Raw genomic sequence first — 23,677 nt, forward strand, 5'->3', positions numbered from 1 at the left:
AGGAAAAGGCCTCAGAGAGGAAAAAGGAAGCAGCAGGCCCCAGAAGTTGGCCAGAAGGCCCAAGAAAAAAGTAAGGCCCCGGGGAAAGATGAGCCGCAAGGCCCAAGGGAAGGGGGAGGTAACAGGCCCAGTAAGGAGGCTGCTGGCCTTAACGTCATCACTGATGCTGCCGACGCCACCAATGCTGCCTGCTTTTCTCAGTGCCTGCTCTCCTCCTCACTGCTCCCTGTCCCGCTCACTGGAAGTTGCGCTTAACATGAAAATCACTGAAGGAGGGATTACACCTTCCCTCCTTTGGATAAGAGTGTCAGATAAGATAAGCGAAGGTCAGATAAGCAAGACCCTACTGTAGTAATATTTCTTGTTGTAAATGTTTTCCAACCAGAAACATCCTGTCTTCATCTCAGTTTCCTGGCAAATGTTAACTTTTCTTAATTGGTGTTGGTAAACATAAGGAGCCTTCTGTTGACTTCCTTAACAGATATTGGTTTCTGGACAGTAAATGTTGGCAGATGTAAACATTTCTCTTACGACTGTCAAAGTTCTTGTCGCAGTTTACTAGGGCAGGTCAACCATTTCAGTTCTCATTATCAGGTTTTCATTACAATTCATTAAGCAGGTAGTTAATGGTTTAGTCATTGCAGGCCTTCATCGTCAGGATGGTGTCACCAAAATTATTAGCTCATTCATTCCTTTCATTCAGTTCATTCATACCCATATATATTAAATCCACATTTAATCAAATTCATACATTATTTTAATATGAAATGTCATTTTTGTGGTTGTCTCAAACTATGTTGAATTGGTTGAGACTGAGATATTCATAGCAAAATGTGCTGCAAGATGTCCCTCAAAAACGTTTAATAAACTTTTTCCATGTTTTTATGATAGAATCAAATAGGACATTACCCGGGAACACAAATCATGTTACCTAGTGTTATCTGCCAAAAGTTAGACATGTCTTTGTATTCTACCATGCTTCAAACTAGGCACTCAAATGGAAAGTTACCTTATAATGTCTTCCTTCTGTACAGAGCACTGGGAATGAGACCACCATGGATGAGGACCTCGGATTGGTTGGGGCTTCTGCGGAGGACACGGAGGCAGAACTCATCCGCAGCATTGAGGAGACAGAGCTCCTGGATGGTGAGTGTGCTGGTCTAAGCACAGGTTTCTCCTTCTGGCCCATGTCTTCCATGTTGCAAGAAATAAACATTAGCATTTCAACATGTCACATCTCCATGAGGATTTTTTAATTATACTTTTAGACCTATGTTTGAGCTGGTTTGTAGCACATATAGTCAAAATATGGGCACTTCTGATATTGTCAGATTTGGGGTTGCTATTTCAAAGGATAGAATAGACGGACACTCTTCACCTCTAAGCAGGCCGTGCTCTTGCCAGGATTGAAAATGTTATCCCATCTCTTCTGGGGCAAGATTGAGCATAATACAGTAGAGTCTCACTTATCCAACATTCTGGATTATCCAACGCATTTTTGTAGTCAATGTTTTCAATACATCGTGATATTTTGGCGCTAAATTCATAAATACAGTAATTACTACATAGCATTACTGTGTATTGAACTACTTTTTCTGTCAAATTTGTTGTATAACATGATGTTTTGGTGCTTAATTTGTAAAATCATAGCCTAACTTGATGTTTAATAGGCTTTTCCTTAATCTCTCCTTATTATCCAACATATTCGCTTATCCAACGTTCTGCCAGCCTGTTTACGTTGGATAAGCGAGACTCTACTGTAATAGTTGATATCTGCAGTTTTTCTGGGGGGGGGGGGGGGTGTAAAGTTTTTCCCCTGACATTAAGTCTAGTCCTGTCCGATTCTGGGAGTTGGTGCTCATCTTCATTTCTAAGAGCCTTGTCCGTAGACACCTCCAAGGTCATGTGGCCGGCATGACTACATGGAGCGCCATTACCTTCCTGCCTGAGTGGTACCTATTGATTTACACACATTTGAATCTCTTCGAACTGCTAGTTTGACAAAAGCGGGGGCTAACAGCTAGAGCTCACCTCGCTCCTTGGATTCTAACCGCCAACCTTTCGGTCAGCAGGTTCAGCAGCTCAGCGGTTTAACCCGCTGCGCCATTGGGTGCTCCATACCCAATATTTTGTTTTGTTTGGGGGGTTCGATTATTTTGGGGTGTCTGGCTTATGTAGGGGCAGGGTAATGTCTGAGGCCTTGGAGGGCACTCCTCGCTGCTTGAGTCCTGGAGACTACATCTCCATCCCTACCCTAAACTGGTCAGCTGTGACTTTTACCATTTCTTGTGTTTATAGGAAAACAGTTGCTTTCAGCTTTTATCCCACTGGTGCTCAAGATTTGTAACAACCCAGGACTCTATGGTGATCCGGTGTTGACAGCCGCGGCTGCATTGACCCTTGGAAAACTCTGCATGATCAGGTATTTCTTTGTTGCCATCTTCTCATCCTAGCCCTCATTCTTTTGGTGCACCCCTCACGTTGTCATGCATTATTCTGCCAGTGAAATGTAGCTCTTAACAGATATATACACACGAAATTGGTTTGCTTTGCCTTTCCATGTAGTTCAGAGTTTTGTGATGCTCACTTGCGGCTCTTCTTCACAATGATGGAAAAATCCACCCACTCCAGTGTGCGCGCCAACCTAATGATTGCAGCTGGAGACCTGGCCATCCGCTTCCCCAACCAGGTGGAACCCTGGACACCTCACCTGTATGCCAGGTAAAGCTTTGTGTACAGAAAATAGTGGGAGAAAGGGACTGAGTCTGGACAAGGAAGGGTTGTCATGGTCTAAAGTGTTGCTAGTAGTAATAACAAAAAAGCATTCAGGTAATCTAACATTAAAGCCAGTAAGATGGCTTTGATATTTATTATCATTTGGCTGTCTTTGTTCCACAGGCTGCGTGATCCTTGTCCGTACGTGAGGAAGACAGCTGCTTTGGTAATGACTCACTTGATCCTGAAGGACATGGTAAAAGTGAGGGGACAAGTGAGTGAAATGGCCACTCTTCTTATTGATCCTGAGGAGGAAATTGTTGGGCTGGCCCGGAACTTCTTCACTGAACTCTCCAGCAAGGTAAGGCAGCAGGCTGTGGTGTGAATCTAGAACACAACACATACTACAGTCAGTCCTTGCGTTACAAACATCTGACTTTCATATGACTCCTAGTTACAAATGGGGATGAGATAACAGGACATGAGAGGAAATCTACCCCTAGGAAGGGAAATTCATTCCTGTAAGGGTTATCATGGGGGAAAGATGTCTCCATTGAAGCTTTCTCACCAATCGTTATTTCCACGGCAGTCTGAAATGTTCAAAATCCAGTTGTCACAGGAACAGAAGATGAGGTGGAATCTTCTGAACAAGAGCATAGACAGCAAAACAAATGTTCCAGGAATGTCAACCCATCCCTATGCTATACAAAACTGGAAAAAAATTGGCTGGAGTTACATTTTAAAAATGTACCTGTTCTGACTTGCATACAAATTCAGCTTAAGAACCAAACCTACAGAACCTATCTTGTTCATAACTTGAGGACTACCTGTAGTCTGAAAGAACCCTAGGGTGGATCACACTACATAATTAATGCACATTGATACCACTTTAACTGGCTCAGCTATGGAATCCTGAGAGCTGTAGTTTATGAGGCCTGGTAAAGTGCTGGTGCTCCATCAAACTACAATTCTCAGGATTTCATAGCATTGAGCTAGGGCAGTTAAAGTGCCATCAAACTGCATGTGTTCTACATAGCTCCAACATTGCTGTATGAAGCAAAGTTGCCATTAAATTCCATGACACTGGGCAATTTGGAACAAAAAAACCTGAGATGTCATGCCATCTTTAAGAACATAGTTAACATGCTTGACATAGGACACACTCAACCAAGCCGAGATATTTATTGATTCCCATCTCCAAGATGACTTGAAACTCTGAAACTCTCCTTTTCCCCAGTATATTTCCAAGTAGTCTGGAATTTTATTATTTCAACACTGGTTTGCTGTTTGTTAATTTCATGTATTTCCTGGAGCTTCACTTCCTTTATTATAATCTAGGCAAAGTTAAATATAAGTTCCTAATTGAACAAAGTACATCTTGCAGATGGTTAATGAGGATGGCAACACATTCTCCCTGTCTTCCAGAATAAGCAGGCAAGACTTAATGCAGTAGGTGGTTTCATCTAATTGACCCTATTTCCTGAGGCAAGAAACATCAAGAGATATAATATAATGCCAGATTCCCACCATGGTGACCAAACCCTTTCGATTTTACTGTTTCAAATGGTAAATTGAGATCTCATGTAAAAAATGCATTCTACACTTGTTGAACAGCTCTCACAGTCATTTGCTTTGAAAAATATTGAGTCCCTTAGATCAAGGTGACAAAAAGATCTCTAATATGCCTGCTCTCTAAGCTGGAGAGCAAGCCACAGTGAGCCACACTGGAGATTGCTTCCAGCCCCTCACCCCATTAATACCAAAATATATGGATGCTTAAGTTTCATTATATACAGTGGCACATAAAATGCCATGACCAAGGTTTGCTTTTCAAATCTTTTTTTTAATAGTTTCAAGCCATGGTTGATGGAAACTGTAGATGGAAAATCCGTGTTTATATAGAAAGGCACTGTATATTCCTGAAGCTGCTCTGAAACAAATCTAAACAAAATGACTTGATTCAAGAAACATTGTTTCTTAAACAATTGCCATGTGTTGTCATATTATAACTGGTGAAATGATAGCCTTAAAATAAAAGTAATATGAGACAATAAAATGAATAAAACAGACAACTAGACTGGCAAAACACAGCCTGGCAGAAAACAGAGTGAGGGAGAGAGAAACCACATTGGGAGGGATGGAGATGAGCAAATCACAGCTTAGTATTTCAGCAATACAACAAAAAAAACCTAACGGCAGAAAAAGCATTAGACATGCAGGAAGCTGTTTGGGTTCTATTCAAGGCAGCAAAATGACTTCGGCACTGGATTCAGTGCCACTGCAACATGTGACTCCTTGGTACAGTGCCTCCTGAACTCTTGTCTGAATTATAAGGAGATTATGGTTGATGTCAGATCTGCTGGTAGATTCAGGCAAATCGCCCCCATTTTGTCCATCTCTGAACTGTCCTCGGGAAGTAGCATATTTTTCCCCAAGAATTGAAACCTGAATTGAAGTCTAAAGGCGAAGCCTGATTTTTACAGAGAGGAAAAATAATGTGTTTTTTAGTCATGCCTTTTCTAAGCATGATTCCAGACAGCTATTTTCATGTTGGATGTTTGAGAAAATTTGGCCATATTGTGATGCCCCTGGCTGAGAGAGCACTGGAAACCAATACACCGGGGCCAATAAACAATCTAATATCTTTATTAAGGAATTAAGAAATTAAAACGAAAACAAGCAGAAGATATAGTTCATCAATAGACCTTTCAGGGAAGGTCAAATATAGTCCAGTAATAAATTGTCCAATATATAATATTAGAGTTTAAAGTTTGTAATCCAAAAACCGAAACGCACTCAAACTTCCAAGCAGTTTGAATGGGGAAATGTCCAAGTCTTTTTCTAAGTTCAAAAGCAAGTCCAAGGCAAGGATTGAGGACAAGGCTGGATACACGGCACGACTAGGTAAGGCTGGAATCACGGCAAGACAAGACAAGAAACACGGCTAGGCACGGCAAGGCTGGAAGGTAGTGGACGTAAACGCCGTCCACACTTGGCTGGAAGCGAAGTTAATCCTCCAAACTGACACGTTGACTCCGCGCTGGCTAGCCAGCGCACAGAACTTTTAAGAACTTCGAATCTTCCCTCGGAACAGGTGTCTCCACTGCTCTTTTCCCAAGGGAAAAGAGCTAGAACAACATCTTGACCAGATGCAATCCTCCCTTAGAGTTCTCAGGGGAAAATAGGTTAATCAGCAGATTCCCTTGCTGCTAATCGCGTGCTTCGTCTTTGTCCAGCTTTCTCCTGTCTGTTCGTTTGTACAAACATTTTCCTATCAAAGGGAGGAGAGCTGGGAAGAGAAGACTCCGTTTCAAGGCCCTTTTTAATGAGCACTGAACTAGAATTGTCAATAGGGAACATCTGGAACGGGGCAGTCTTGCTGAATTGGCGCTAAACCTGTTTCCTCATCGCTGTTGTCCACAATGGAGTCAGGTTCACGGCCCAAGGGTCCATGGGACATCACACATATGCCTAGTTAGAGGTAAAAGGGAGGAAATGGGCTCGTACCTTTTTTTTTTTAGCGCCTGTATGTTAGCCCATAATTCCTAACGTTGTAGGCACCAGAGACTCTAAACCTGGACCACTGACATAGTTCACAGTCTCACTTTGTCTGTGCAGGACAACGCTGTGTACAACTTGCTACCAGATATTATCAGCCGTCTCTCAGATCCAGAATCGGGCATAGAGGAACAGTCTTTCCGGACCATTATGAGGTAGCCTTGCTTTTTCATTATTCCCCCAAAGGCAGCATGTTTCATGTACAGAATGTCTTGAGTTAAATTCTTTATAAATGAAATGGGACCCAGCACAATGCATAAGGCTGTGAATATGGGCCATCTGAGGACCAGAAGACCTCGTAAAATGCCAGGCCCTAAAAACTGATTTTGGTTATGCAATATTCCATTCTTGAAAGCTATGCTTTTCAATAGTTGATCAGCAAATTGCATCACCCGGCTGTGGGTAGATGTAAATAGGTTTCTGTTCCTATATCCTATTTGCACACATGGAAGCTGGACTAGTAGAGAGTAAAATACTGAACATTGGAAATAGATGAAAAAAAGGTTTGCTTTCTTTTAACTTTCTTACAGTTGAAAAGGTATATTTTAGGTCAAAATTGTCACAATAGTTACATTTGTGATTTGAGCATGATAAAAAAAATCCAACACTCAGTGTAGCATTTCCTAACTCATTATAATACAATTGGCCATCCGCATTTGTGGGTTTCGCTTTTGCAGATTTGCGTTTTTGTAACTACAGTACTGCTTAATTGGCTCAACCTCCCCAGCCCAATCTTCAGCTGTCCCACTTCTCACCAGTCCCTCCCTCTCCCATCAAAACCTCATCCAGGTCTTAGATTCCTTTCTTCCTCTCCTTTCCCTGAACTTCATTGTCCATCATCCCACCATAAATTGCAGCCTGAATTTCAAGCCCTTCTCCGCCAATCCACCTCATCCCTTACTCCTATAGCTCACCACCACCACTTTAAATTCAGGCTAAGACTTGTGGTGGGATGATAGAGGATGGTGTTGGGGTGCTCTGGTAGCAGGAGAAGAGACGGTAAGAGATGTGGGGAGAAGGAATAAGTGGGGAAGAAATGGATGGGTGGGGACAGCTTTTAAGATTAGACTGATGCCTTTAAGAAAGGGAGTAAAGAGGTCAAAGCCAAACAGCATCTGTAGGATATCTTTAAGAGAAGCTAGAATGGTTTGTTTTGTTTCATTTCTGTACTGAATCCCTAACCACTGGGAATATGTAAGGCCAACTGTAGTTCCATTCACGCTATTACCCACGATAATTTGTCTTAATCCTTTTCTCCCTCCTGTCTCCCAGGCAACTTTTCTCTTATATCACAAAGGACAAGCAGACAGAGAGTTTGGTGGAAAAGCTTTGTCAGAGATTCCGGACTGCGCAGTGAGTAAAGGAATTGCTGAGTGTTGGAAAAGAGGGGGAAGATTATTTATTTATTTATCTATCTATCTATCTATCTATCTATCTATCTATCTATCTATCTATCTATTTATTTATTTATTTATTTATTTATTTATTTGCAGTATGATTCAGGAAGACTAGTGTCCTAAGATATGCCTTGGGAACATTGGTAGAGGACTATGACAGCTCCTGGCCTTACATGCCAAGTGATATCTGGACCTCTATCAAAACTACTTGTTTTCTAGGTTCTTGCATAGTTTGTGCATGTGTTGGAAATGCTGTAAGAATTACTGCCTGGGGTGAGGGGCCTCCCCTAGCAGTGTGGGTTTTTTTAATGTAAAATTGGTATGTTTACTACATGGAGGGTAAGTTGTGCAATAAATTATTGAAGGATTGATACTTAGCACCACAACTGTTCTAAGCATAGTAGAGGCAAGTTGGCTGCTCTTTGATTTTAAAATCTCTTTTTTATTTTTTATTTTTTTAAAAATCAAAACACTTAAAACATAATACAGTTGCTTTTTCACATCATTATTCCCCTCTATATCACTCCCCAGCCCTCCCATCACTCACACAGCATTATAAAAATACAGCTCTGTCAATTCTATTACTTCTGCTTATTCTAAGTACAGTTCTCAACCTGAAGGTCCCCAGATGTTTTGGCCTTTAACTCCCAGAAATCCTAAACAGTAAACATTAAATATTAGTTAAAACACATTTAAAATACCGTGGTTCCAATAGATTAAATAATCTAAGAAAAAGCCAAAGTGCCTAAGTGTATCCATAAAACAAAGACCTCATCCATATAATTGTAATACATTTTCTAATTATTCATCCACAATCTTTCTTGGACGTTTGATGGTTTACATTCACCATTGCATTTACACATGAAGCTAATAATAGTTTCCATGTGTTATCAAATAGATTTTCTTTCATTTGTCCTAATCTTAATTTATAGGTTAATTTTTCTGACAGATCTATTGCCCATATCATGTTTAACCAATATGTTATTGACAAATTCTATGGCTTTTTCCAGGTTTTAGCAATCTCAAGTCTTGTGGCACATACCATGAGCAATATAAGGTTTTTATTTCCCAAATCCTTATTCTCACTTCTGAATACAGATATCATTGATAGGGCACCACCGAAATGTGCTATTTCCCCCACCATTTATTTTATCCGTAATAGAACTTCATCCCAGAATCTCCATATTTTGGACACCATAGCCACACGTGGCTCCAATCCCCTATTTTTCATATTTTAAAATCAAGGCTGTCCTGGTTTTAAGGATATTTCTACTCCGCTGACATCTGTCTAAATAACAACACCTGCAGGCTTTTCAATTTGTGCATTCTCAGCTGCTTCTTTAGAAGAGAGAGATGCTGCCAGTTTGAATGGAGGCCCAGAAACTGAGGAGGAAGTTCTGGCCAAGGTGTTTTGTAAGGCTTCCTTTTGTTAACGCGAATGAGCAGGCCATGCTCTGATAAATTTGTATGGAGTGAATTTGCTAAACAACACTCTCTCTTTTTCCCGCCATTTTCATCTTCCTTGAATGGTTCCAACTCCTTATTCTACCACTTAATATCTCCTTTTGCTCTCTCTGGAAATAGCTTCGGATATTGCTGCAATCAGTACTTTGTCCCATCTTCTGTTACCAGCGTTTCTAGTTTTGCTGTCTGCATCCTAGTTCTTGGCCCAACAGCGTCTAGGCTATGCTAATTCAAACCGCAAGTTGGAGCTCACAGGATGGCAACCTGCGGTTTGAATTAGTATAGCCTGGACTGTACTAATTAGCCTCAAAAACATACAAAGCTAGCTTTTGAACTGGCTTTTTCCAGGAAAAAGCCTGAGTCTGGTGAGCAAGGTGGGCCCAAGATTTCCTCCAAGGCATGGAACTACAAAATAGTATATACCTGTCCCCGCCTCACAAGCTCACCCTGCTTTTTCGCTTTCTAGTGCACATGATGAGCCATAAACAAGCTTTCATTTTCTATCACTACCTGCAGGCTACAGGCAGGAGGCACCTGTAAGACTTTTGTCAGCATAGTGCAGAATCAGCAATGTAACTGGAGCGACATATGCTTCATAACAGTTTCAGAGCCCAAAAAAGAGGCTAAGGACACAACCCTTGCCCTTGGAGGGGAGGAATCCTGTTGACGACAGGGTTTTAGTTGGCCAGACAAACCTTTTTAACCACGAACATGGCTCCAGTATTCATAAGCTATTTCACATAACAACTCTTCCTTAGTTAATGAATTTGCCATCTTCCTCTTTTCATTTCTGAAACTGTTTTCCTTCCTCTATTTTTAATGTGGGTTTGTGCAAATTAATTGCCAAATGCCCACCAATTCTTGTAATTTAGAAACAGTTGTGTTTCTGATCTTGCATAAATCTGCTTGCTTCACCATTGAGGAACTTAGATATTTTCCTTGTCCCCTTTTTCTGATACACACATTGTTTAAACTGTTTGGGATGGGATGATTCTACTACAAATCAAATGGAACATTTTAAAATATCTTAGGAGTCCCCTATCCCAAGGGAAAGAAACACGATTTATTGGGTCCAGAATAAATAGCAGTCATTTGAAATCAGATTAGCTGACTTGGGCCCCTTCTACACTACCATATAATCTAGGTTATCAAAGCAGATAATTCACATCTACTTTGAACTGTATTATCTGAGTCTACACTGCCATATAATCCAGTTCAAATCTGAGTCCACAGAGCTCCAGCTCCCCAATTTTGGCATTAACTTGTACCATTAACAGTTTTGGCCATGGCCATCAGTACCAAGACTTCTTCTGCTGAGGGAGAAGTGTTAGAAGTGGATGATATGGGTGAACATCTTTCTGAGAATAAGTTTATGAGCGGAGATATTACCTGAAGAAAGAATGAAGACTCTCAGATCAATTTTGTCCAGGAAATGAGCTCTGATAGGGAAGACAGCAGGCAAGAGTTCTTCTGTTTGCTTTTTTCAAAATTCCATTAACCATGGCTTGAGTTGGAGGAGCAGGGGTAAAGTTGGAAAGAGCCATTGTGGTGCTGACATACTGGGCAGCCTCTAAAGTAATAGGAAGACCTAGTTTTGACTTTGTGGTGTGTGTTTGTTTATTATTATTATTTATTTATAATTATTATTATTATTGAGTCCTTTGGGAGAAATAAAGTGGGGTATAATTAAACATAATAATAAATTGTTGTCCCTTCTCCTGCTCCTGCAGAACAGAGCGTCAGCACCACGACCTGGCTTATTGCCTGACCTTGCTGCCACTCACAGAACGGGGTCTCCGTAAAATGCAAGACAATTTTGATTGCTTTGCTGACAAACTTCAGGACAAAGAGGTCTACAATTGCTTCCTGGCGATGCTGGTTCGACTCCGCAGGGTGGGGACAAAGCCTGAGATGAAGGTGAAGCTCAGATATTTTTTACTGTTGTAGTCTAAGCCCGTAGTATTCTCTTCCTTTGAGACACAGTTTCCACTGTGTTGAGCTTGTGGTGTCTTTTATTAGGCTATTACCGAAGAATTTGAGCAGAAACTCCGGGTGTGTCACAGCAAGGGTCTGGACTCTGTCATTGAAGCTCCTGGGGAGTCTATAGGCCAAGAAGACAAGAATATTTCTATGCTGCAGTCGTCGAAAAAAACAGCAGCAAGTATGTCTGTCATTTACACAATTGCATTAAGACATCCTCTGTGTAGAATGGAAATTCACACCTGATTTCTAAAGTTAGTTTCCAACATTTTCAGCATTGATCATTTTCTAAGTTTGTTTATACATGTTTTCTACATCAGAAGCTTTTTTGATCATAGAATCTTTTAGAAGGCATTTATTTTCCATGGAAACGTAACTATCCTTGCGTCTCCTTGTGGAGAGAAAAAGCAGGGTAATATTAATAATAATAATAATAATAATAATAATAATAATAATAATTTGTGCAATCAAAGTACCATAGAATCCTACAGTTGGAAGGTACCTCAAAGGCCATCCAGTCCAACCCCATTTGGCCATTCAAGAACACAATTCAGGCCCTCCTGATCCAGCTTCTGTTTAAAAATCTCCAAGAAAGGTTACTCCACCACACTTCTATGTGTTGTAGATCATTTTACACTAATTCACATGTGTCTTCTAATTTCCTATATATCAGTGGTTTCCAACCTTTTTTTGACCAGTGATAACTTTGACCAGGGACCATTCCAACATTAGTACCAAAAGGGTTACGCATCAGTTTTTGATCAACTTTAGATTCAGTTTGGTTATCTGGGGTGCCGATTCAGACAATTGCATTGGATAGACCACATCATCTCTAGTTTCTGATACAGAGCATATTAGAGGTGTGCACTCGTATAGAATTGCTGTTCGTTTTGTGTAGTTTCATTTGTGTTGCCTCATTTTCATATTTGTGTCCCACTAATGAAAATGGTCCACCTATATGACACAAATTTTCATCTGGCTTACAAAAAAACTCAAATTTTCGGACCATTGGCTGCAATGGGAGGGCTTCCAAGATTCATCCCCCCCCCCCCCCCCAGCTCCGTTTTGGGCTAGTGGGGTGAAAATCGCCACACATGGAAGGCATTTTGACATCAGATGTAATTGGGAGGCACTGCTCTACCGAACCCAAACTCAGCTTAGGGTGCCAGAATATCTGCTGTTCTTAATATAAATATGATCAAGACCCATTGATCCATATCGGATGTCATTGGAAAGCATTCCTCTCCTGGATCCAGAATCAGCTTAGGCTGCCAGGATAACTGCTGTTCTTATTATTAATATAAATATGATCCTCAAAGACCCATTGGTACACATCAGCTGTAATGGGAAAGTAGCCCTCTGTCAGTACCTGCTTATTGTTATGGGACGAAAATGAAAGGAAACGAAAGCAAGCATGATGACTGTGCGGCTTTTATTTTCGTGTCACCTCGTTTCCTACGAAAATGTCATCATTCATTTTGTGTAAACGAACAGTCGAAACAATAGCCTGAAGAAAACGAAGGAATTTTTTTTGCACGTAGTCAGTAGTCAGCGTCTCCCCTCCCGACATATCCGTTGCCTCGGCACTATAAGAGTTTTGCGGGACCAGTCGCTCTTGTTACAACGGTGTAGTAACAGTGAGGCTGCGGACCATATTTTCGTTCTTGGGGACCACTGGTGGTCCACAGACCACAGGTTGGGAACCACTGCTATATGTAATGTCTAGTTTTTAAATAAAGTTTACTCTTGATATTGTATGAATGATATTTCAATAACCTAAATGTCTTTCATCTCAAAAAAGGTACAAGAAAGAACAAAGATCAGAAAGAAATATGAAATCAGTGTGAAACATTCACTGTGTGAATCAATCTTGTTTTATTTATTTATTTATTTATTTCCATCATTTCTATGCCGCCCTTCTCACCCGAAGGGACTCAGGGCAGCTCACAATCTGGCAATTTCAATGCCGACATACAGTACAAAAATAAAGCATAGCAATTAAAACAATCAATTTAGAATAATCCAATAAATACATTTAAAACAGTACAATAATGTTGAAAAGTAGTCAGTAAGTACATATCTGATAGCAGTAGTTGTAGGACAAATTAGCTATTCCAGAGATTGTAAATCAAATAGTTGGCCTCGTATGGTTTTATTTTAAATTTCATTTTATATTTTGTTTTTAAGATTTTTTGCATAACCCTTGTTATGCTTTTGAGGAAACTAGGGTTCTTTAGAATACTGTTTAGGAATTGCTTGGGTAGATTGATTATTAGGGCATAAGGAATGAGCAGTGCTTATAGGGAAGGTACCACAAAGGAATTATGCAGAGTGTGAAGGCATTGTCTTCCTCCAGTCACTGAAATTGAAGAACTTTTTATAGAAAAATATACTGCAACGTACCTTACCTTTGGAGCAATAAGAATTCAGCTCATATGTCTTTTTTTGACTCATTCAGACCCCTTATACACTGCCATATAAAATCCCGATTATCTGCTTTCAACTGGATTATATGGCCTCAGACTTTCAATTCTCTTTTCCAGGCTCACGCCGACGACCTCTACGTAGCAGCAATAGAGATTCAGACTCTTCCTTCATCACTCCTGAGCCTTGTGTTTCCAGACCTCACAGAAAGACCAAATCAAAAATTACTATTGTCTTTTCTAGCGACGAGGAGAACAGTCTGGAGGAAGGTGAGAATATATATTCTGTTTGCCAGATCACTGTAGTAGTTGGAGCATAATGGATGATTCTTATTTTCCAAGAAAGGTTTCAGAGTGATAGAGGTAGGCTGCAGCAGAGCTTTGTAAACTTTTTCCACCCCTTTTTGCCTTATAAATTTGTATGTGACCAGGGGCATATCAGGATATAAGAAAGGTATTAAAATCAAATATTAATTATAATACATTAGCATTTCCAAGACTTGCTCAACAGGCTGATTATCCTTTTTTTGTGGGGCACAAATGAAGTATTTTCTGCAGAGTCCACTGTAAACACTACTAACCGTTTCATGTGAATATCTAGGCGGCATTCAGAAACCTTTTGCTGTTGCCAAATTTTTCATGGCACCAACATTGAGCTAAGGCAGTGGTTCTCAACCTGTTTTGGCCTAGAAATCCCAGCCAGTTTTATCAAGTGGTTAGGATTTCTGAGAGTTGAAGGCCAAAACATCTGGGGACCCACAAGTTGAGAACCACTGAGCTAAGGGGACCCCATTTGCTGTCAATGCACACAATTTAAGAAGCAGTGGGCTAGACGCACCTCTTCTATATTTCCATAATCAACTCTGGGTTTTTTTTAGTTGCCTTGGCAAGGTTTTTGATTCTGAAAAGTAGGCTAAATATCCATAAAGTGAATAAAAAGGAACCAAACATTGTTCCACGAGACTGATTGTAACAGCTGCCCATTGATACGCTCTCTACAGATGCAAACTTAGCTGCAAAGTGAAATATTTCCATTCTTTTGCAGAACTCCATGCTGAAATGACAGAGGAGGAAACACCTAAGAAAACCACACCCATTTCCCGTAAATCATCCCGCAGTGTGCGGTGACGTTGCCTTCCTCTGACTGCAGGAAGCAGCCATGTAGGCATGTCTTATTTCCTTGTGCTGCCCCAGCAAGGTAGAGATCATATCGTTGATCCCCACTTCCTGCCTCTGTTATTTCTCCTTGCCAGTAATCTATGATGGGCTTGTCTTGCTTTTAATGACTTGCTCATTCCATATATTTTGTATAGTGTTACCTTCTCGTTCGTTTAATCTTTTTTTTTTCCTGTGGACATTTGATTTGTTTGGAATAAAGCTTTTTGTGTTTATGATGCACCACTTCTCCTGGTTTTGTATGTGAACGCAATGCAATGGATATTTGCTTAGATGTCATGCATTACACTATGGAAATTGCTTTCTGATCATGACCTGTTGCAGATATGGGTGCTGGTAATAAAATGAAAAGTAATAAAAAGATTCACATAAGCATATAGCTTTTCCTGTATTTGTTCTGCTATATCACAGTAAAATATTAAATTATAGGGTGGGATGTTCAGGGTGGGAGAAAGAACTCTTGTCTGCCTGAGGCAAGTGTGAATGTTGCAACTGGCCACTTTGATTAGCATTTAATAGTGTTGCAGCTTCAAAACCTGGCTGCTTCCTACCTGGGGGAATCCTTTGTTAGGAGGTGTTAACTGGCCTGATTGTTTCTTGTCTGGAATTCCCCTGTTTTCTGAGTGTTCTTTATTTACTGGCCTGATTTTTTAGTTTTTTAATACTAGTAGCCAGATTTTGTTCACAAAAATGCTGGACCACTTTTAACACCCACCATGTCAGACTACACAGAGAAGCCAATGAAATTCACAAGCATGTGGACAATTTCAACAGAAAGGAGAAAACCACGAAAATGAACAAAATCTGGCTACCAGTATTTAAAAAACCTCTAAAATCAGGACAGTACATGAAAAACAACACTGCTGTCCAATTGCAATATTCACAATTGCCTCAGGCAGCCAATAGTTCTTTCTCCCACCCTGAGCATTCCACAGATATATTAACCCCACTTGTCTAGTTTCCAACAGACCTCACAACCTCTGAGGATGCCTGCCATAGATGTGGGCAAAATGTCAGGAGAGAATGCTTCTGGAACATAGCCATAAAACCTGGAAAACTCATAGCAACCCAGTCATTCTAGCCATAAAGCCTTCAACAACATATTAAACTAGTTGGATGCAGGCAACAGCTGGCTGCCTCTGCTGCCAAACCCAAGGAACTTCTTGAGTTTTCACAGTGGGCAAATACTGCCTGAATGAGTACCTCTCTGATGTAAGACTACAGTTATATCAGTGAACAAGAATTGATGAAATAAAGCCTGGGAGATTAAGAGCATTTTGAGGAGCCACAGGATGGTTGTTAATAAGATCATTGAGCTACACAGTTGATATTTTTCCCCTACGTGCAAGCCTGCCTGTTCTTTATGAGTGCAGGAACTTTGCATTGATCAAAGTTGTAGTCCTTGTGCCATTCATAGCAGATAATGGACCCAAATATGGTGGTACCGTGTTTCCCCGAAAATAAGACAGTGTATTATATTAATTTTTGCTCCCAAAGATGCTCTAGGTCTTATTTTCAGGGGATGTCTTATTTTTCCATGAAGAAGAATTCACATTTATTGTTGAACAAAAAATGAACATTTATTATAAGCTGGACAGTAGTTGTCATCACAAACCAGCATAACCAGACAAACTGTGAATCCTATCAAGAATTTCTTGTTATTACCATTATTTCCATGTATAACACTCTATGGTACGTACATTTACCGATCTGCTCTGGTGTTCTGTTCGGCGAGCATGCTTCCAAACACAAACTTTGCTAGGTCTTACTTTCGGGGGAGGCCTTATATTTAGCGATTCAGAAAAACCTCTACTAGGTCTTATTTTCTGGGGATGTCTTATCTTAGGGGAAACAGGGTAGTTGCTGGCTCTTTTGGGAGGGGGGTGCTGGTTCCACATACAGTAGAGTCTCACTTATGCAACACTTGCTTGTCCAACGTTCTGGATTATCCAACGCATTTTTGTAGTCAATGTTTTTAATACATCGTGATATTTTGGTGCTAAATTCGTAAATACAGTAATTACATAGCATTACTGTGTATTGAACTTTTTCTGTCAAATTTCTTATATAACATGTTTTGGAGCTTAATTTGTAAAATCATAACCTAATTTGATGTTTAATAGGCGTTTCCTTAATCTCTCCTTATTATCCAACATATTTGCTTATCCAACGTTCTGCCGGTCCATTTACGATGGATAAGCGAGACTACTGTAATAAAAAACCTGAAAAGCACTGGAATTTGCCATGCAATAAAATGACATAAAATGAAACAATTGATATAGCATGAAGTCAATAGCTTTAATCAAAACTATAGGAAACACTGTTGTCATTCCCTCTTAATTTTTTTTCTACTGGTCTAGCATTACACATGTTTGTGATATCTAATGAAAGAGCCCAATAGATAACTATGTTGCATATGGACGTAATATGGGATATGAGGGCAACATTACCATTATTTTCATATGATGTGTAGAGACTGAAAACATTCCTTGGTCAGAAGAACCATCAGCAAGGAACTTGGAAACATTGGAAATAACTGCACCCGGTCTCTAGGCACATATCCCTTTGGAAATAAATGGCAATCATAACCTTATAGAAAAGGAAAAATGTCATATCCGTTTTGCAAATGTGAACATGTGGAGACTACCTTTTGAAAACCACTAGTCAAGAAAAGCATGACCTTGTTATAAGTCAGCCCTTTGAACAAATGATATTCATAAACTTTCACATAATGGCACACATGTAAGTCAGCTATTAAACTGAAGAACCAAGTCTTTAAACTGCCAAGGTTAAAGACATGCCACTACAAAAATATATTTGGATAGAAGAATTTTAAAAGATGTTTCTTTGCAATTGCAGTTGCCCTTGAAACCTCTTAGTTTAAAATATGCACTTAGAGATTTAAAAAGACAAAATCTTTGAAAAATATTACACAGTATTTTGTTTACTCACAAACATCTTGTATTGATTCACCATACAGGCACATTTCTTATTAAAGTTCAGTTATAGATAGAATGTAGTTCTCTGTGTGTTGAGTACACAGCGTATCATTCTTAATCAATTGTCCATAGTCTTTAGATATAGTTGTACTCACTGAAGTCCATAAGTCATACTTCTCTACTGAAGTCCAAATGGCAACATGCATCTACCTCCACTGAGGTGTAATCGACAAATTCCTATGCACACCGCACATATCTTATTTGTAGTGCAAAAAATACGAAAGAAAAATACAATATTGAAAATGAACCATTTTAGCCAACATAAACTTACCAATAATAATAATAATAACTTTATTTTTATACCCCGCCCCGTCTCCCCGAAGGGACTCGGGGCGGCTTACATGGGGCCTAGCCCAATAAAACAATCAAATATCAATAGCACAGCAATAAAACAATTATACCAATAAAAACATCAATATCAGTAAAAACAATCGTTAAAATCGACATGAAACATACAATATTAAAACAGGAGACTAATTCATAGAACCCAGTGCAGAATGTGCCAAATGGGGAAAGTATTTAAATGGGAAATATGGGCCTGCTTTTGGCTAATGAAATAGTCAAGTTAATTAGGACAGTTGTTGCATCCCTTCAAGTCATTTCATACGTAGGGCAACCCTATGTCTAAACTTTAGGGTGAGGACAAGGTAAATTATTGTGGAGGGCCGCATCCGGCTCACAGGCCTTAATTTGGGGACCCCTGATAATGATAATAATAATAATAATAATAATTTTATACCCCACCCCATCTCCCCAAAAGGACTCGGGGCGGCTTACATGGGGCCAAGCCCAGGTCACAAACAATATAAAAGTTTACATTACATTACACAAACAATATAAAAACATAACAATAAAACAATCAATCAACAATAAAACAAGTCATGATATAGAGGAAGTGGTGTTGGAAGAAAACATCCCAGAGTGAGAAACATCTTTTGTGGTCAAGGCAGCATTTTTCAGTTTACAGGATCTTATAAGGGAAGAGGTTTGTGATCAGATTTCATTCCCTTCCCCTGGGGGTCCCATTGCTTTGCAAGGAAGTTTTTTCCCCTAATTTCCCTCTACAGGTTCCCTGACAAGCTCCTCTGGACTCACCTCCCATTAGTGATTGATTTTTCCTGCTTTTTTCCCACCATCAGCAGTGATGCCGTCTGCCATTTTGCTTACAGCTGCAAGGCCTGCCATTTTGAGCTTCCTGAACACTGCAGCCTCTCTCCTCCCCATCCCACAACTAAGCAAAAAGTCTCTAGGGGAGCTGCTGTGGAGAAAGATATGCAAAGTTTGATGGCACAATTAAAACAACTTCTTACAGCACCATGCTTTTCTCAGTCTGGCCACAAGAGGGCTCTCCAGGGTAATTCTAAAAGTCTCCAGGCAGCTTCTCATGCAAGCAGAGAAGCTTATTCAACCCCAAGCCTCCTTGGTCAGAGTGTTTGCCAGCAAGAGGAATGCTGTTGTCCCTCATAAAGGGAAGAGCAATAGCCAAATTCGGGTTTCAGCCAAGAGGAACCTCTGAGGATGCCTGCCATAGATGTGGGTGAAACGTCAGGAGAGAATACTTCTGGAACATCGCCATACAGTCTGGAAAACTCACAGCAACCCAGTGATTCCGGCCATGAAAGCCTTCCACAACACTATTATGACTGATATTCAGCTATTTTCAAGCTAAAAACATCCTGTATCAGAAATGGTGTTGGGTTTGGAAGGACGGCTACCAAGAAAGGCATACTCCTCGAGTATAAAGATGTATTGCTGAACACCAAGATCAGGATCATCTCTGCCCAGGGCTGTAGCCGGAGGGGGTGTGTGTTAGGGGTTCAACCCCCCCCCCCCCCCGAAATTTTTCAGGTTAAAAAAAAAACTGGTTTACTTATGAATTTTGACTGGTTAACCAACTCCCTATGCTAAGTCTATGAGACGCAAAAAAAAATTAAGAGGCTCTCCGGAACTACAAGCACTATCCCAAGCAAATATTGACAGGCCTATAGCGGGTTCAACCCCTTCCCCGCCCAAAATTTTCAAACCCTGCCCCCCCAAAAAAATTTTTCTGGCTACGGCCTTGTCTGCCATAGTACTGACAATGGCTGGTGGCTGTAGTTCCTTGAAAATGTGCTGGAGGAGAGACTACTGAAAAGGGGAATGATTGGATTTGTAGCAATTTAATCCTGAAGTCTCACTAAAAGTCTAAACTGACTTGAGCTGCATGACTTGTTGGAAAGGGTGAGAAAAGAGGAAGATCTGAGTAGAGATTCACCCAAGGAAATTACAGCCCTGAGTTTGCAGGACCTGAGCAAGGCTTTTAATAACAAGATCTCTTAGGTCTCATTCAGGAACCATGGTGGAGCAATGGGTTAAACACTTGTGCCAACTGAACTGCTGACCTGAAGGTCGCCAGTTCGAAACCAAAAGACAGGGTGAGCTCCTGTCTATCAGCTCTAGATTGCGGGGACATGAGAGAAGCCTCCCAGCTAACACATCTGGGCGTCCCCTGGGCAACGTCTCTGTAGACAGCCAATTCTCTCACACCAGAAGCGAGTCGCTTCTGACATGATTTTTAAAAATGGTCTCATTCATAGGGTTGCTGTAAGAAAGACAGTTTGACAACACCTAACTATAAAAGAGGGTTACAGTGTCTCATTGTCAAATAACTTTGTTTCAGGTCCACACTTAGACTCCAGCTCACAGTGTTCCCATTTGTTGAGAAACAGCTCAATTTCCCAACCAAACTGGATGTCATCTTTTGCAGCTCTGGCGCACAATCATGTTTATGTGCCTTTGCCAAAGATCAGGATTGAGAATGACCTTGTCATGCTTCATCATAATATCTCATAGACTGGTCGGTCAGAAAGCCTTGTTTATGGCTGTTTATCTTTATTTTCCCAAGTAAAAGCTTTTGTCTTGGATTCACTTTGTCATCTCTTATTGGTTTATAAAAATTCTGTAATAAAAAAACCTCTGAATTTGATGAACAGGAGACATTTCCATTTATATCTAAATTATTGATTAAGATTGAAAGGAAATGATATGTACAAAAAAATCTTGTGAATCTTGTGAGCAATTAATGCACATTTTTTAACACACACACAACACCCCTTTACACTTGGATTGACTCAAGGCGGCTTACAGATCACGCAAAAATTCAATGCCACACAGGTAAACAATAAAACACATCTCATCAAAATATATCCAGCATTATCCAGAAAGTAGATTACGTTTTGGAATTAAAAATGAACAAAGTATAGGAGAAAACATTTACCATATGCAGTTGAAAGCCACGCCCTAATAACACATCTCACGTAGTCACCATTCAAATCAAGGCACTTACCATAGCAATGAATGAGCTTGGCAACTCCTTCCCCACAAAACTCTGCCGCTTGCATCCTCAACGCAGCGTTTTGGCAATGATGTGCAGCTGCGGAAAAGGGTGACCGGCTGGTTGAGGATGCAAGCGGCAGAGTTTTGTGGGGAAGGAGTTGCCAAGCTCATTCATCGCTATGATAAGTGCCTAGATTTGAATGGTGACTATGTTGAGAAGTGGTATTTGGGTGTGGCTTTCAACTGCATATGGTAAATGTTTTCTCCTATACTTGGTTCATTTTTAATTCCAAAACATAATCTACTTTCTGGATAATCCTTGTATAAGCTATTAAAACACATACAGATCATTTAACATATTAAAACAATATAAAATGCCAAGACTTGGTCTCATGTCCATTCATGACAATTCCCATACTTTTTGATTATCCACCATGTGGACTGAGGATAATGGGAACTGCAACTCAACTTTGATGTTCCAATTGCCTATGATTGACAAGTCCTGTTTGGAGTATGATCAAATCCCTCCTCAACTGCAGCATAGAATCTTTTGGTTCCTTTTTCTGCCTCTGTAGCCGAAGCCTAAACATAGATTATGGCTATATTCAAGTTTTCGCTGTAATCTTATAGCTAGTGTTCAGTTGAATATTCAGGTCCAAAATGGTATTACTTGGTGTTAATCACTTTGACCTGTCAGAGAATGGAGGCAACATCCAGAAAGTGCATAACACCATTCATTGCCCAAATATAAATAAAAATGCTTTGGGAATGATGTCTGCAAGAAGGCCCTCAGGAGAGGACGGTATCATGTCTGAGCTTGTTGCCTCTGCAGCCACAAATGAACATAGAGGAAACTGAAATCCAAAACAAATATATAAATATGGGTGAGAGAGACCTGTCCCACCAGATATTGTACTGTAGCCTCTCCTGGTTATTGATCCTTTTGGCTAGGACCAGTAGGATTGGAGTCCGGCAGTGTCTCAAGGACTACAGTCAACTGCCTTCCTGAATATGGCAGTTTACCTGGCATTTACATAGCCAGAGTTTAGATTAACGGAGCCCTGCACTAAGATGGTGTTTGTTTTGCATATGGGACAGCCAGCCCCTCCTGTCCTTGTCCTTGGCTACAGCCGTGACAGGGTAACTTACTTTGTCCTAGTGGCACGGTCAACCTCTTATGATTCACGAAGGAGAATGAGAGAAGGAAAAGAGGACTCAAGAGCATCCCTGTCAAGCCTCAACGTAGGCTGGAATTGCCATTTTGGATTATGATTCCAGGCAGCATTATTAAGCTGTGTAGAGCCGCTTTCCAGTGCCAAACCCTTTTCCTGATCAAAAGGCAAGGCAACATAAATATTTATAGTACTGTATATTTGAGAACTTCCAAAGCATTTTTCATTGCTACCACTAGGCTTAAGGGTGATAGGCTAAGCCAAGTCTAATTCTCTGGCATCCCATTAATTGCAGGGCTTCAGTAACCTCACAGTAAACTTTACCATTTTATTTATTTATTTATTTATTTATTTACAGTATTTATATTCCGCCCTTCTCACCCCAAAGGGGACTCAGGGCAGATAACATTGCACATATAAGGCAAACATTCAATGTCATAACATTGAACAGAGACAGATGCAGGCACGGGCGGGCCTCGAACTCATGACCTCTTGGTCAGAGTGATTTGTTGCAGCTGGCTGCTAACCAGCCTGCACCACAGCCTGGCCTTGTGATCCCTGTGATGGTTGCTCGACCATTTTCTAGTCTGATTTTGGGGTGGGGGGGTGGGGTAGAGTAAATGTGTAGATATCCTTTTCTTTGTAATTATTATTTTTATGATCATTTTATTATTCCTTTTTAAGGAGAGATGGGAATAATGCAGCTACCCAGTTGTTGCTGGACTGTAGCTTCCCATCTGCAACATAGTTAAAATATGAGAAATACAGTAGAGTCTCACTTATCCAAGCTAAACGGGCCAACAGAAGCTTGGATAAGCGAATATTTTGGATAATGAGGGATTAAGGAAAAGACTATTAAACATCAAATTAGGTTATGATTTTACAAATTAAGCACCAAAACATCATGTTAAACAACAAATTTGACAGAAAAATTAGTTCAATATGCAGTAATGTTATGTTGTAATTACTGCGTTTACGAATTTAGCACCAAAATATCATGATATAGAGAAAACATTGACTACAAAAATGGCTTGGATAATCCAGAAGCTTGGATAAGTGAGACTCTACTGTACTGGGATTTGCTGCTGCAGACAATCTAGAGAGCCACAATTACTACACCCCTACCATAAAATCACAAAATCCTGGGTCCAAACAATGGGAAGAGGAGAAAGTGGTACTCACAAGCTTATCAAAGTCACTGCAAGTGTTAGAAACCCCTTTCTGCTTCTTTGTAACCCAAGCTGAGTGAGATCATCTTCAGGACACAGTGAAGACATCTGCCCTTGTGCTTTGCTACTCTGCTGCTGAATACACATGCCCAGTGTGGAATGCATCTCACCAAGTTAATACACAGGATGTTTACACCCAACACTGCTGGAGAAATTATACTGTTTAGCCGGCACTGCATCGCCTAAAATCTGCCAGGAAGTAGCAGCCGATAATGAAAGGGCCAAGGCAGTGACATCTCCAGTCCATCC

General features: G+C 40.4%; 2 protein-coding genes across 2 annotated transcripts in view; one reads left to right on the forward strand and one right to left on the reverse strand.

Annotated features, from left to right (window-relative positions):
• ncapd2 (non-SMC condensin I complex subunit D2) overlaps nucleotides 1-14,935 on the forward strand; it is a 45,944-nt gene extending 31,009 nt beyond the window's left edge. The window contains exons 22-31 of the mRNA XM_008119275.3: nucleotides 1,035-1,146; nucleotides 2,299-2,422; nucleotides 2,566-2,721; nucleotides 2,899-3,076; nucleotides 6,334-6,428; nucleotides 7,546-7,626; nucleotides 10,865-11,051; nucleotides 11,154-11,295; nucleotides 13,658-13,807; nucleotides 14,583-14,935. Coding sequence (XP_008117482.2) covers nucleotides 1,035-1,146; nucleotides 2,299-2,422; nucleotides 2,566-2,721; nucleotides 2,899-3,076; nucleotides 6,334-6,428; nucleotides 7,546-7,626; nucleotides 10,865-11,051; nucleotides 11,154-11,295; nucleotides 13,658-13,807; nucleotides 14,583-14,665 — 1,308 coding nt within the window. The 3' untranslated portion in view covers nucleotides 14,666-14,935. The remainder of the gene's footprint in view (nucleotides 1-1,034; nucleotides 1,147-2,298; nucleotides 2,423-2,565; nucleotides 2,722-2,898; nucleotides 3,077-6,333; nucleotides 6,429-7,545; nucleotides 7,627-10,864; nucleotides 11,052-11,153; nucleotides 11,296-13,657; nucleotides 13,808-14,582) is intronic.
• Nucleotides 1-18,934, reverse strand: part of mrpl51 (mitochondrial ribosomal protein L51) — a 54,815-nt gene extending 35,881 nt beyond the window's left edge. Inside the window, exon 1 of the mRNA XM_062971764.1 lies at nucleotides 18,808-18,934. Within this exon, the coding sequence (XP_062827834.1) occupies nucleotides 18,808-18,814 (7 nt within the window). The 5' untranslated portion in view covers nucleotides 18,815-18,934. The remainder of the gene's footprint in view (nucleotides 1-18,807) is intronic.
• Between the last annotated feature and the right edge of the window lie 4,743 nt (nucleotides 18,935-23,677).

Source organism: Anolis carolinensis, chromosome 2 (genome assembly GCF_035594765.1).
Source record: "Anolis carolinensis isolate JA03-04 chromosome 2, rAnoCar3.1.pri, whole genome shotgun sequence".
In the NCBI taxonomy this organism is placed as follows: domain Eukaryota; kingdom Metazoa; phylum Chordata; class Lepidosauria; order Squamata; family Dactyloidae; genus Anolis; species Anolis carolinensis.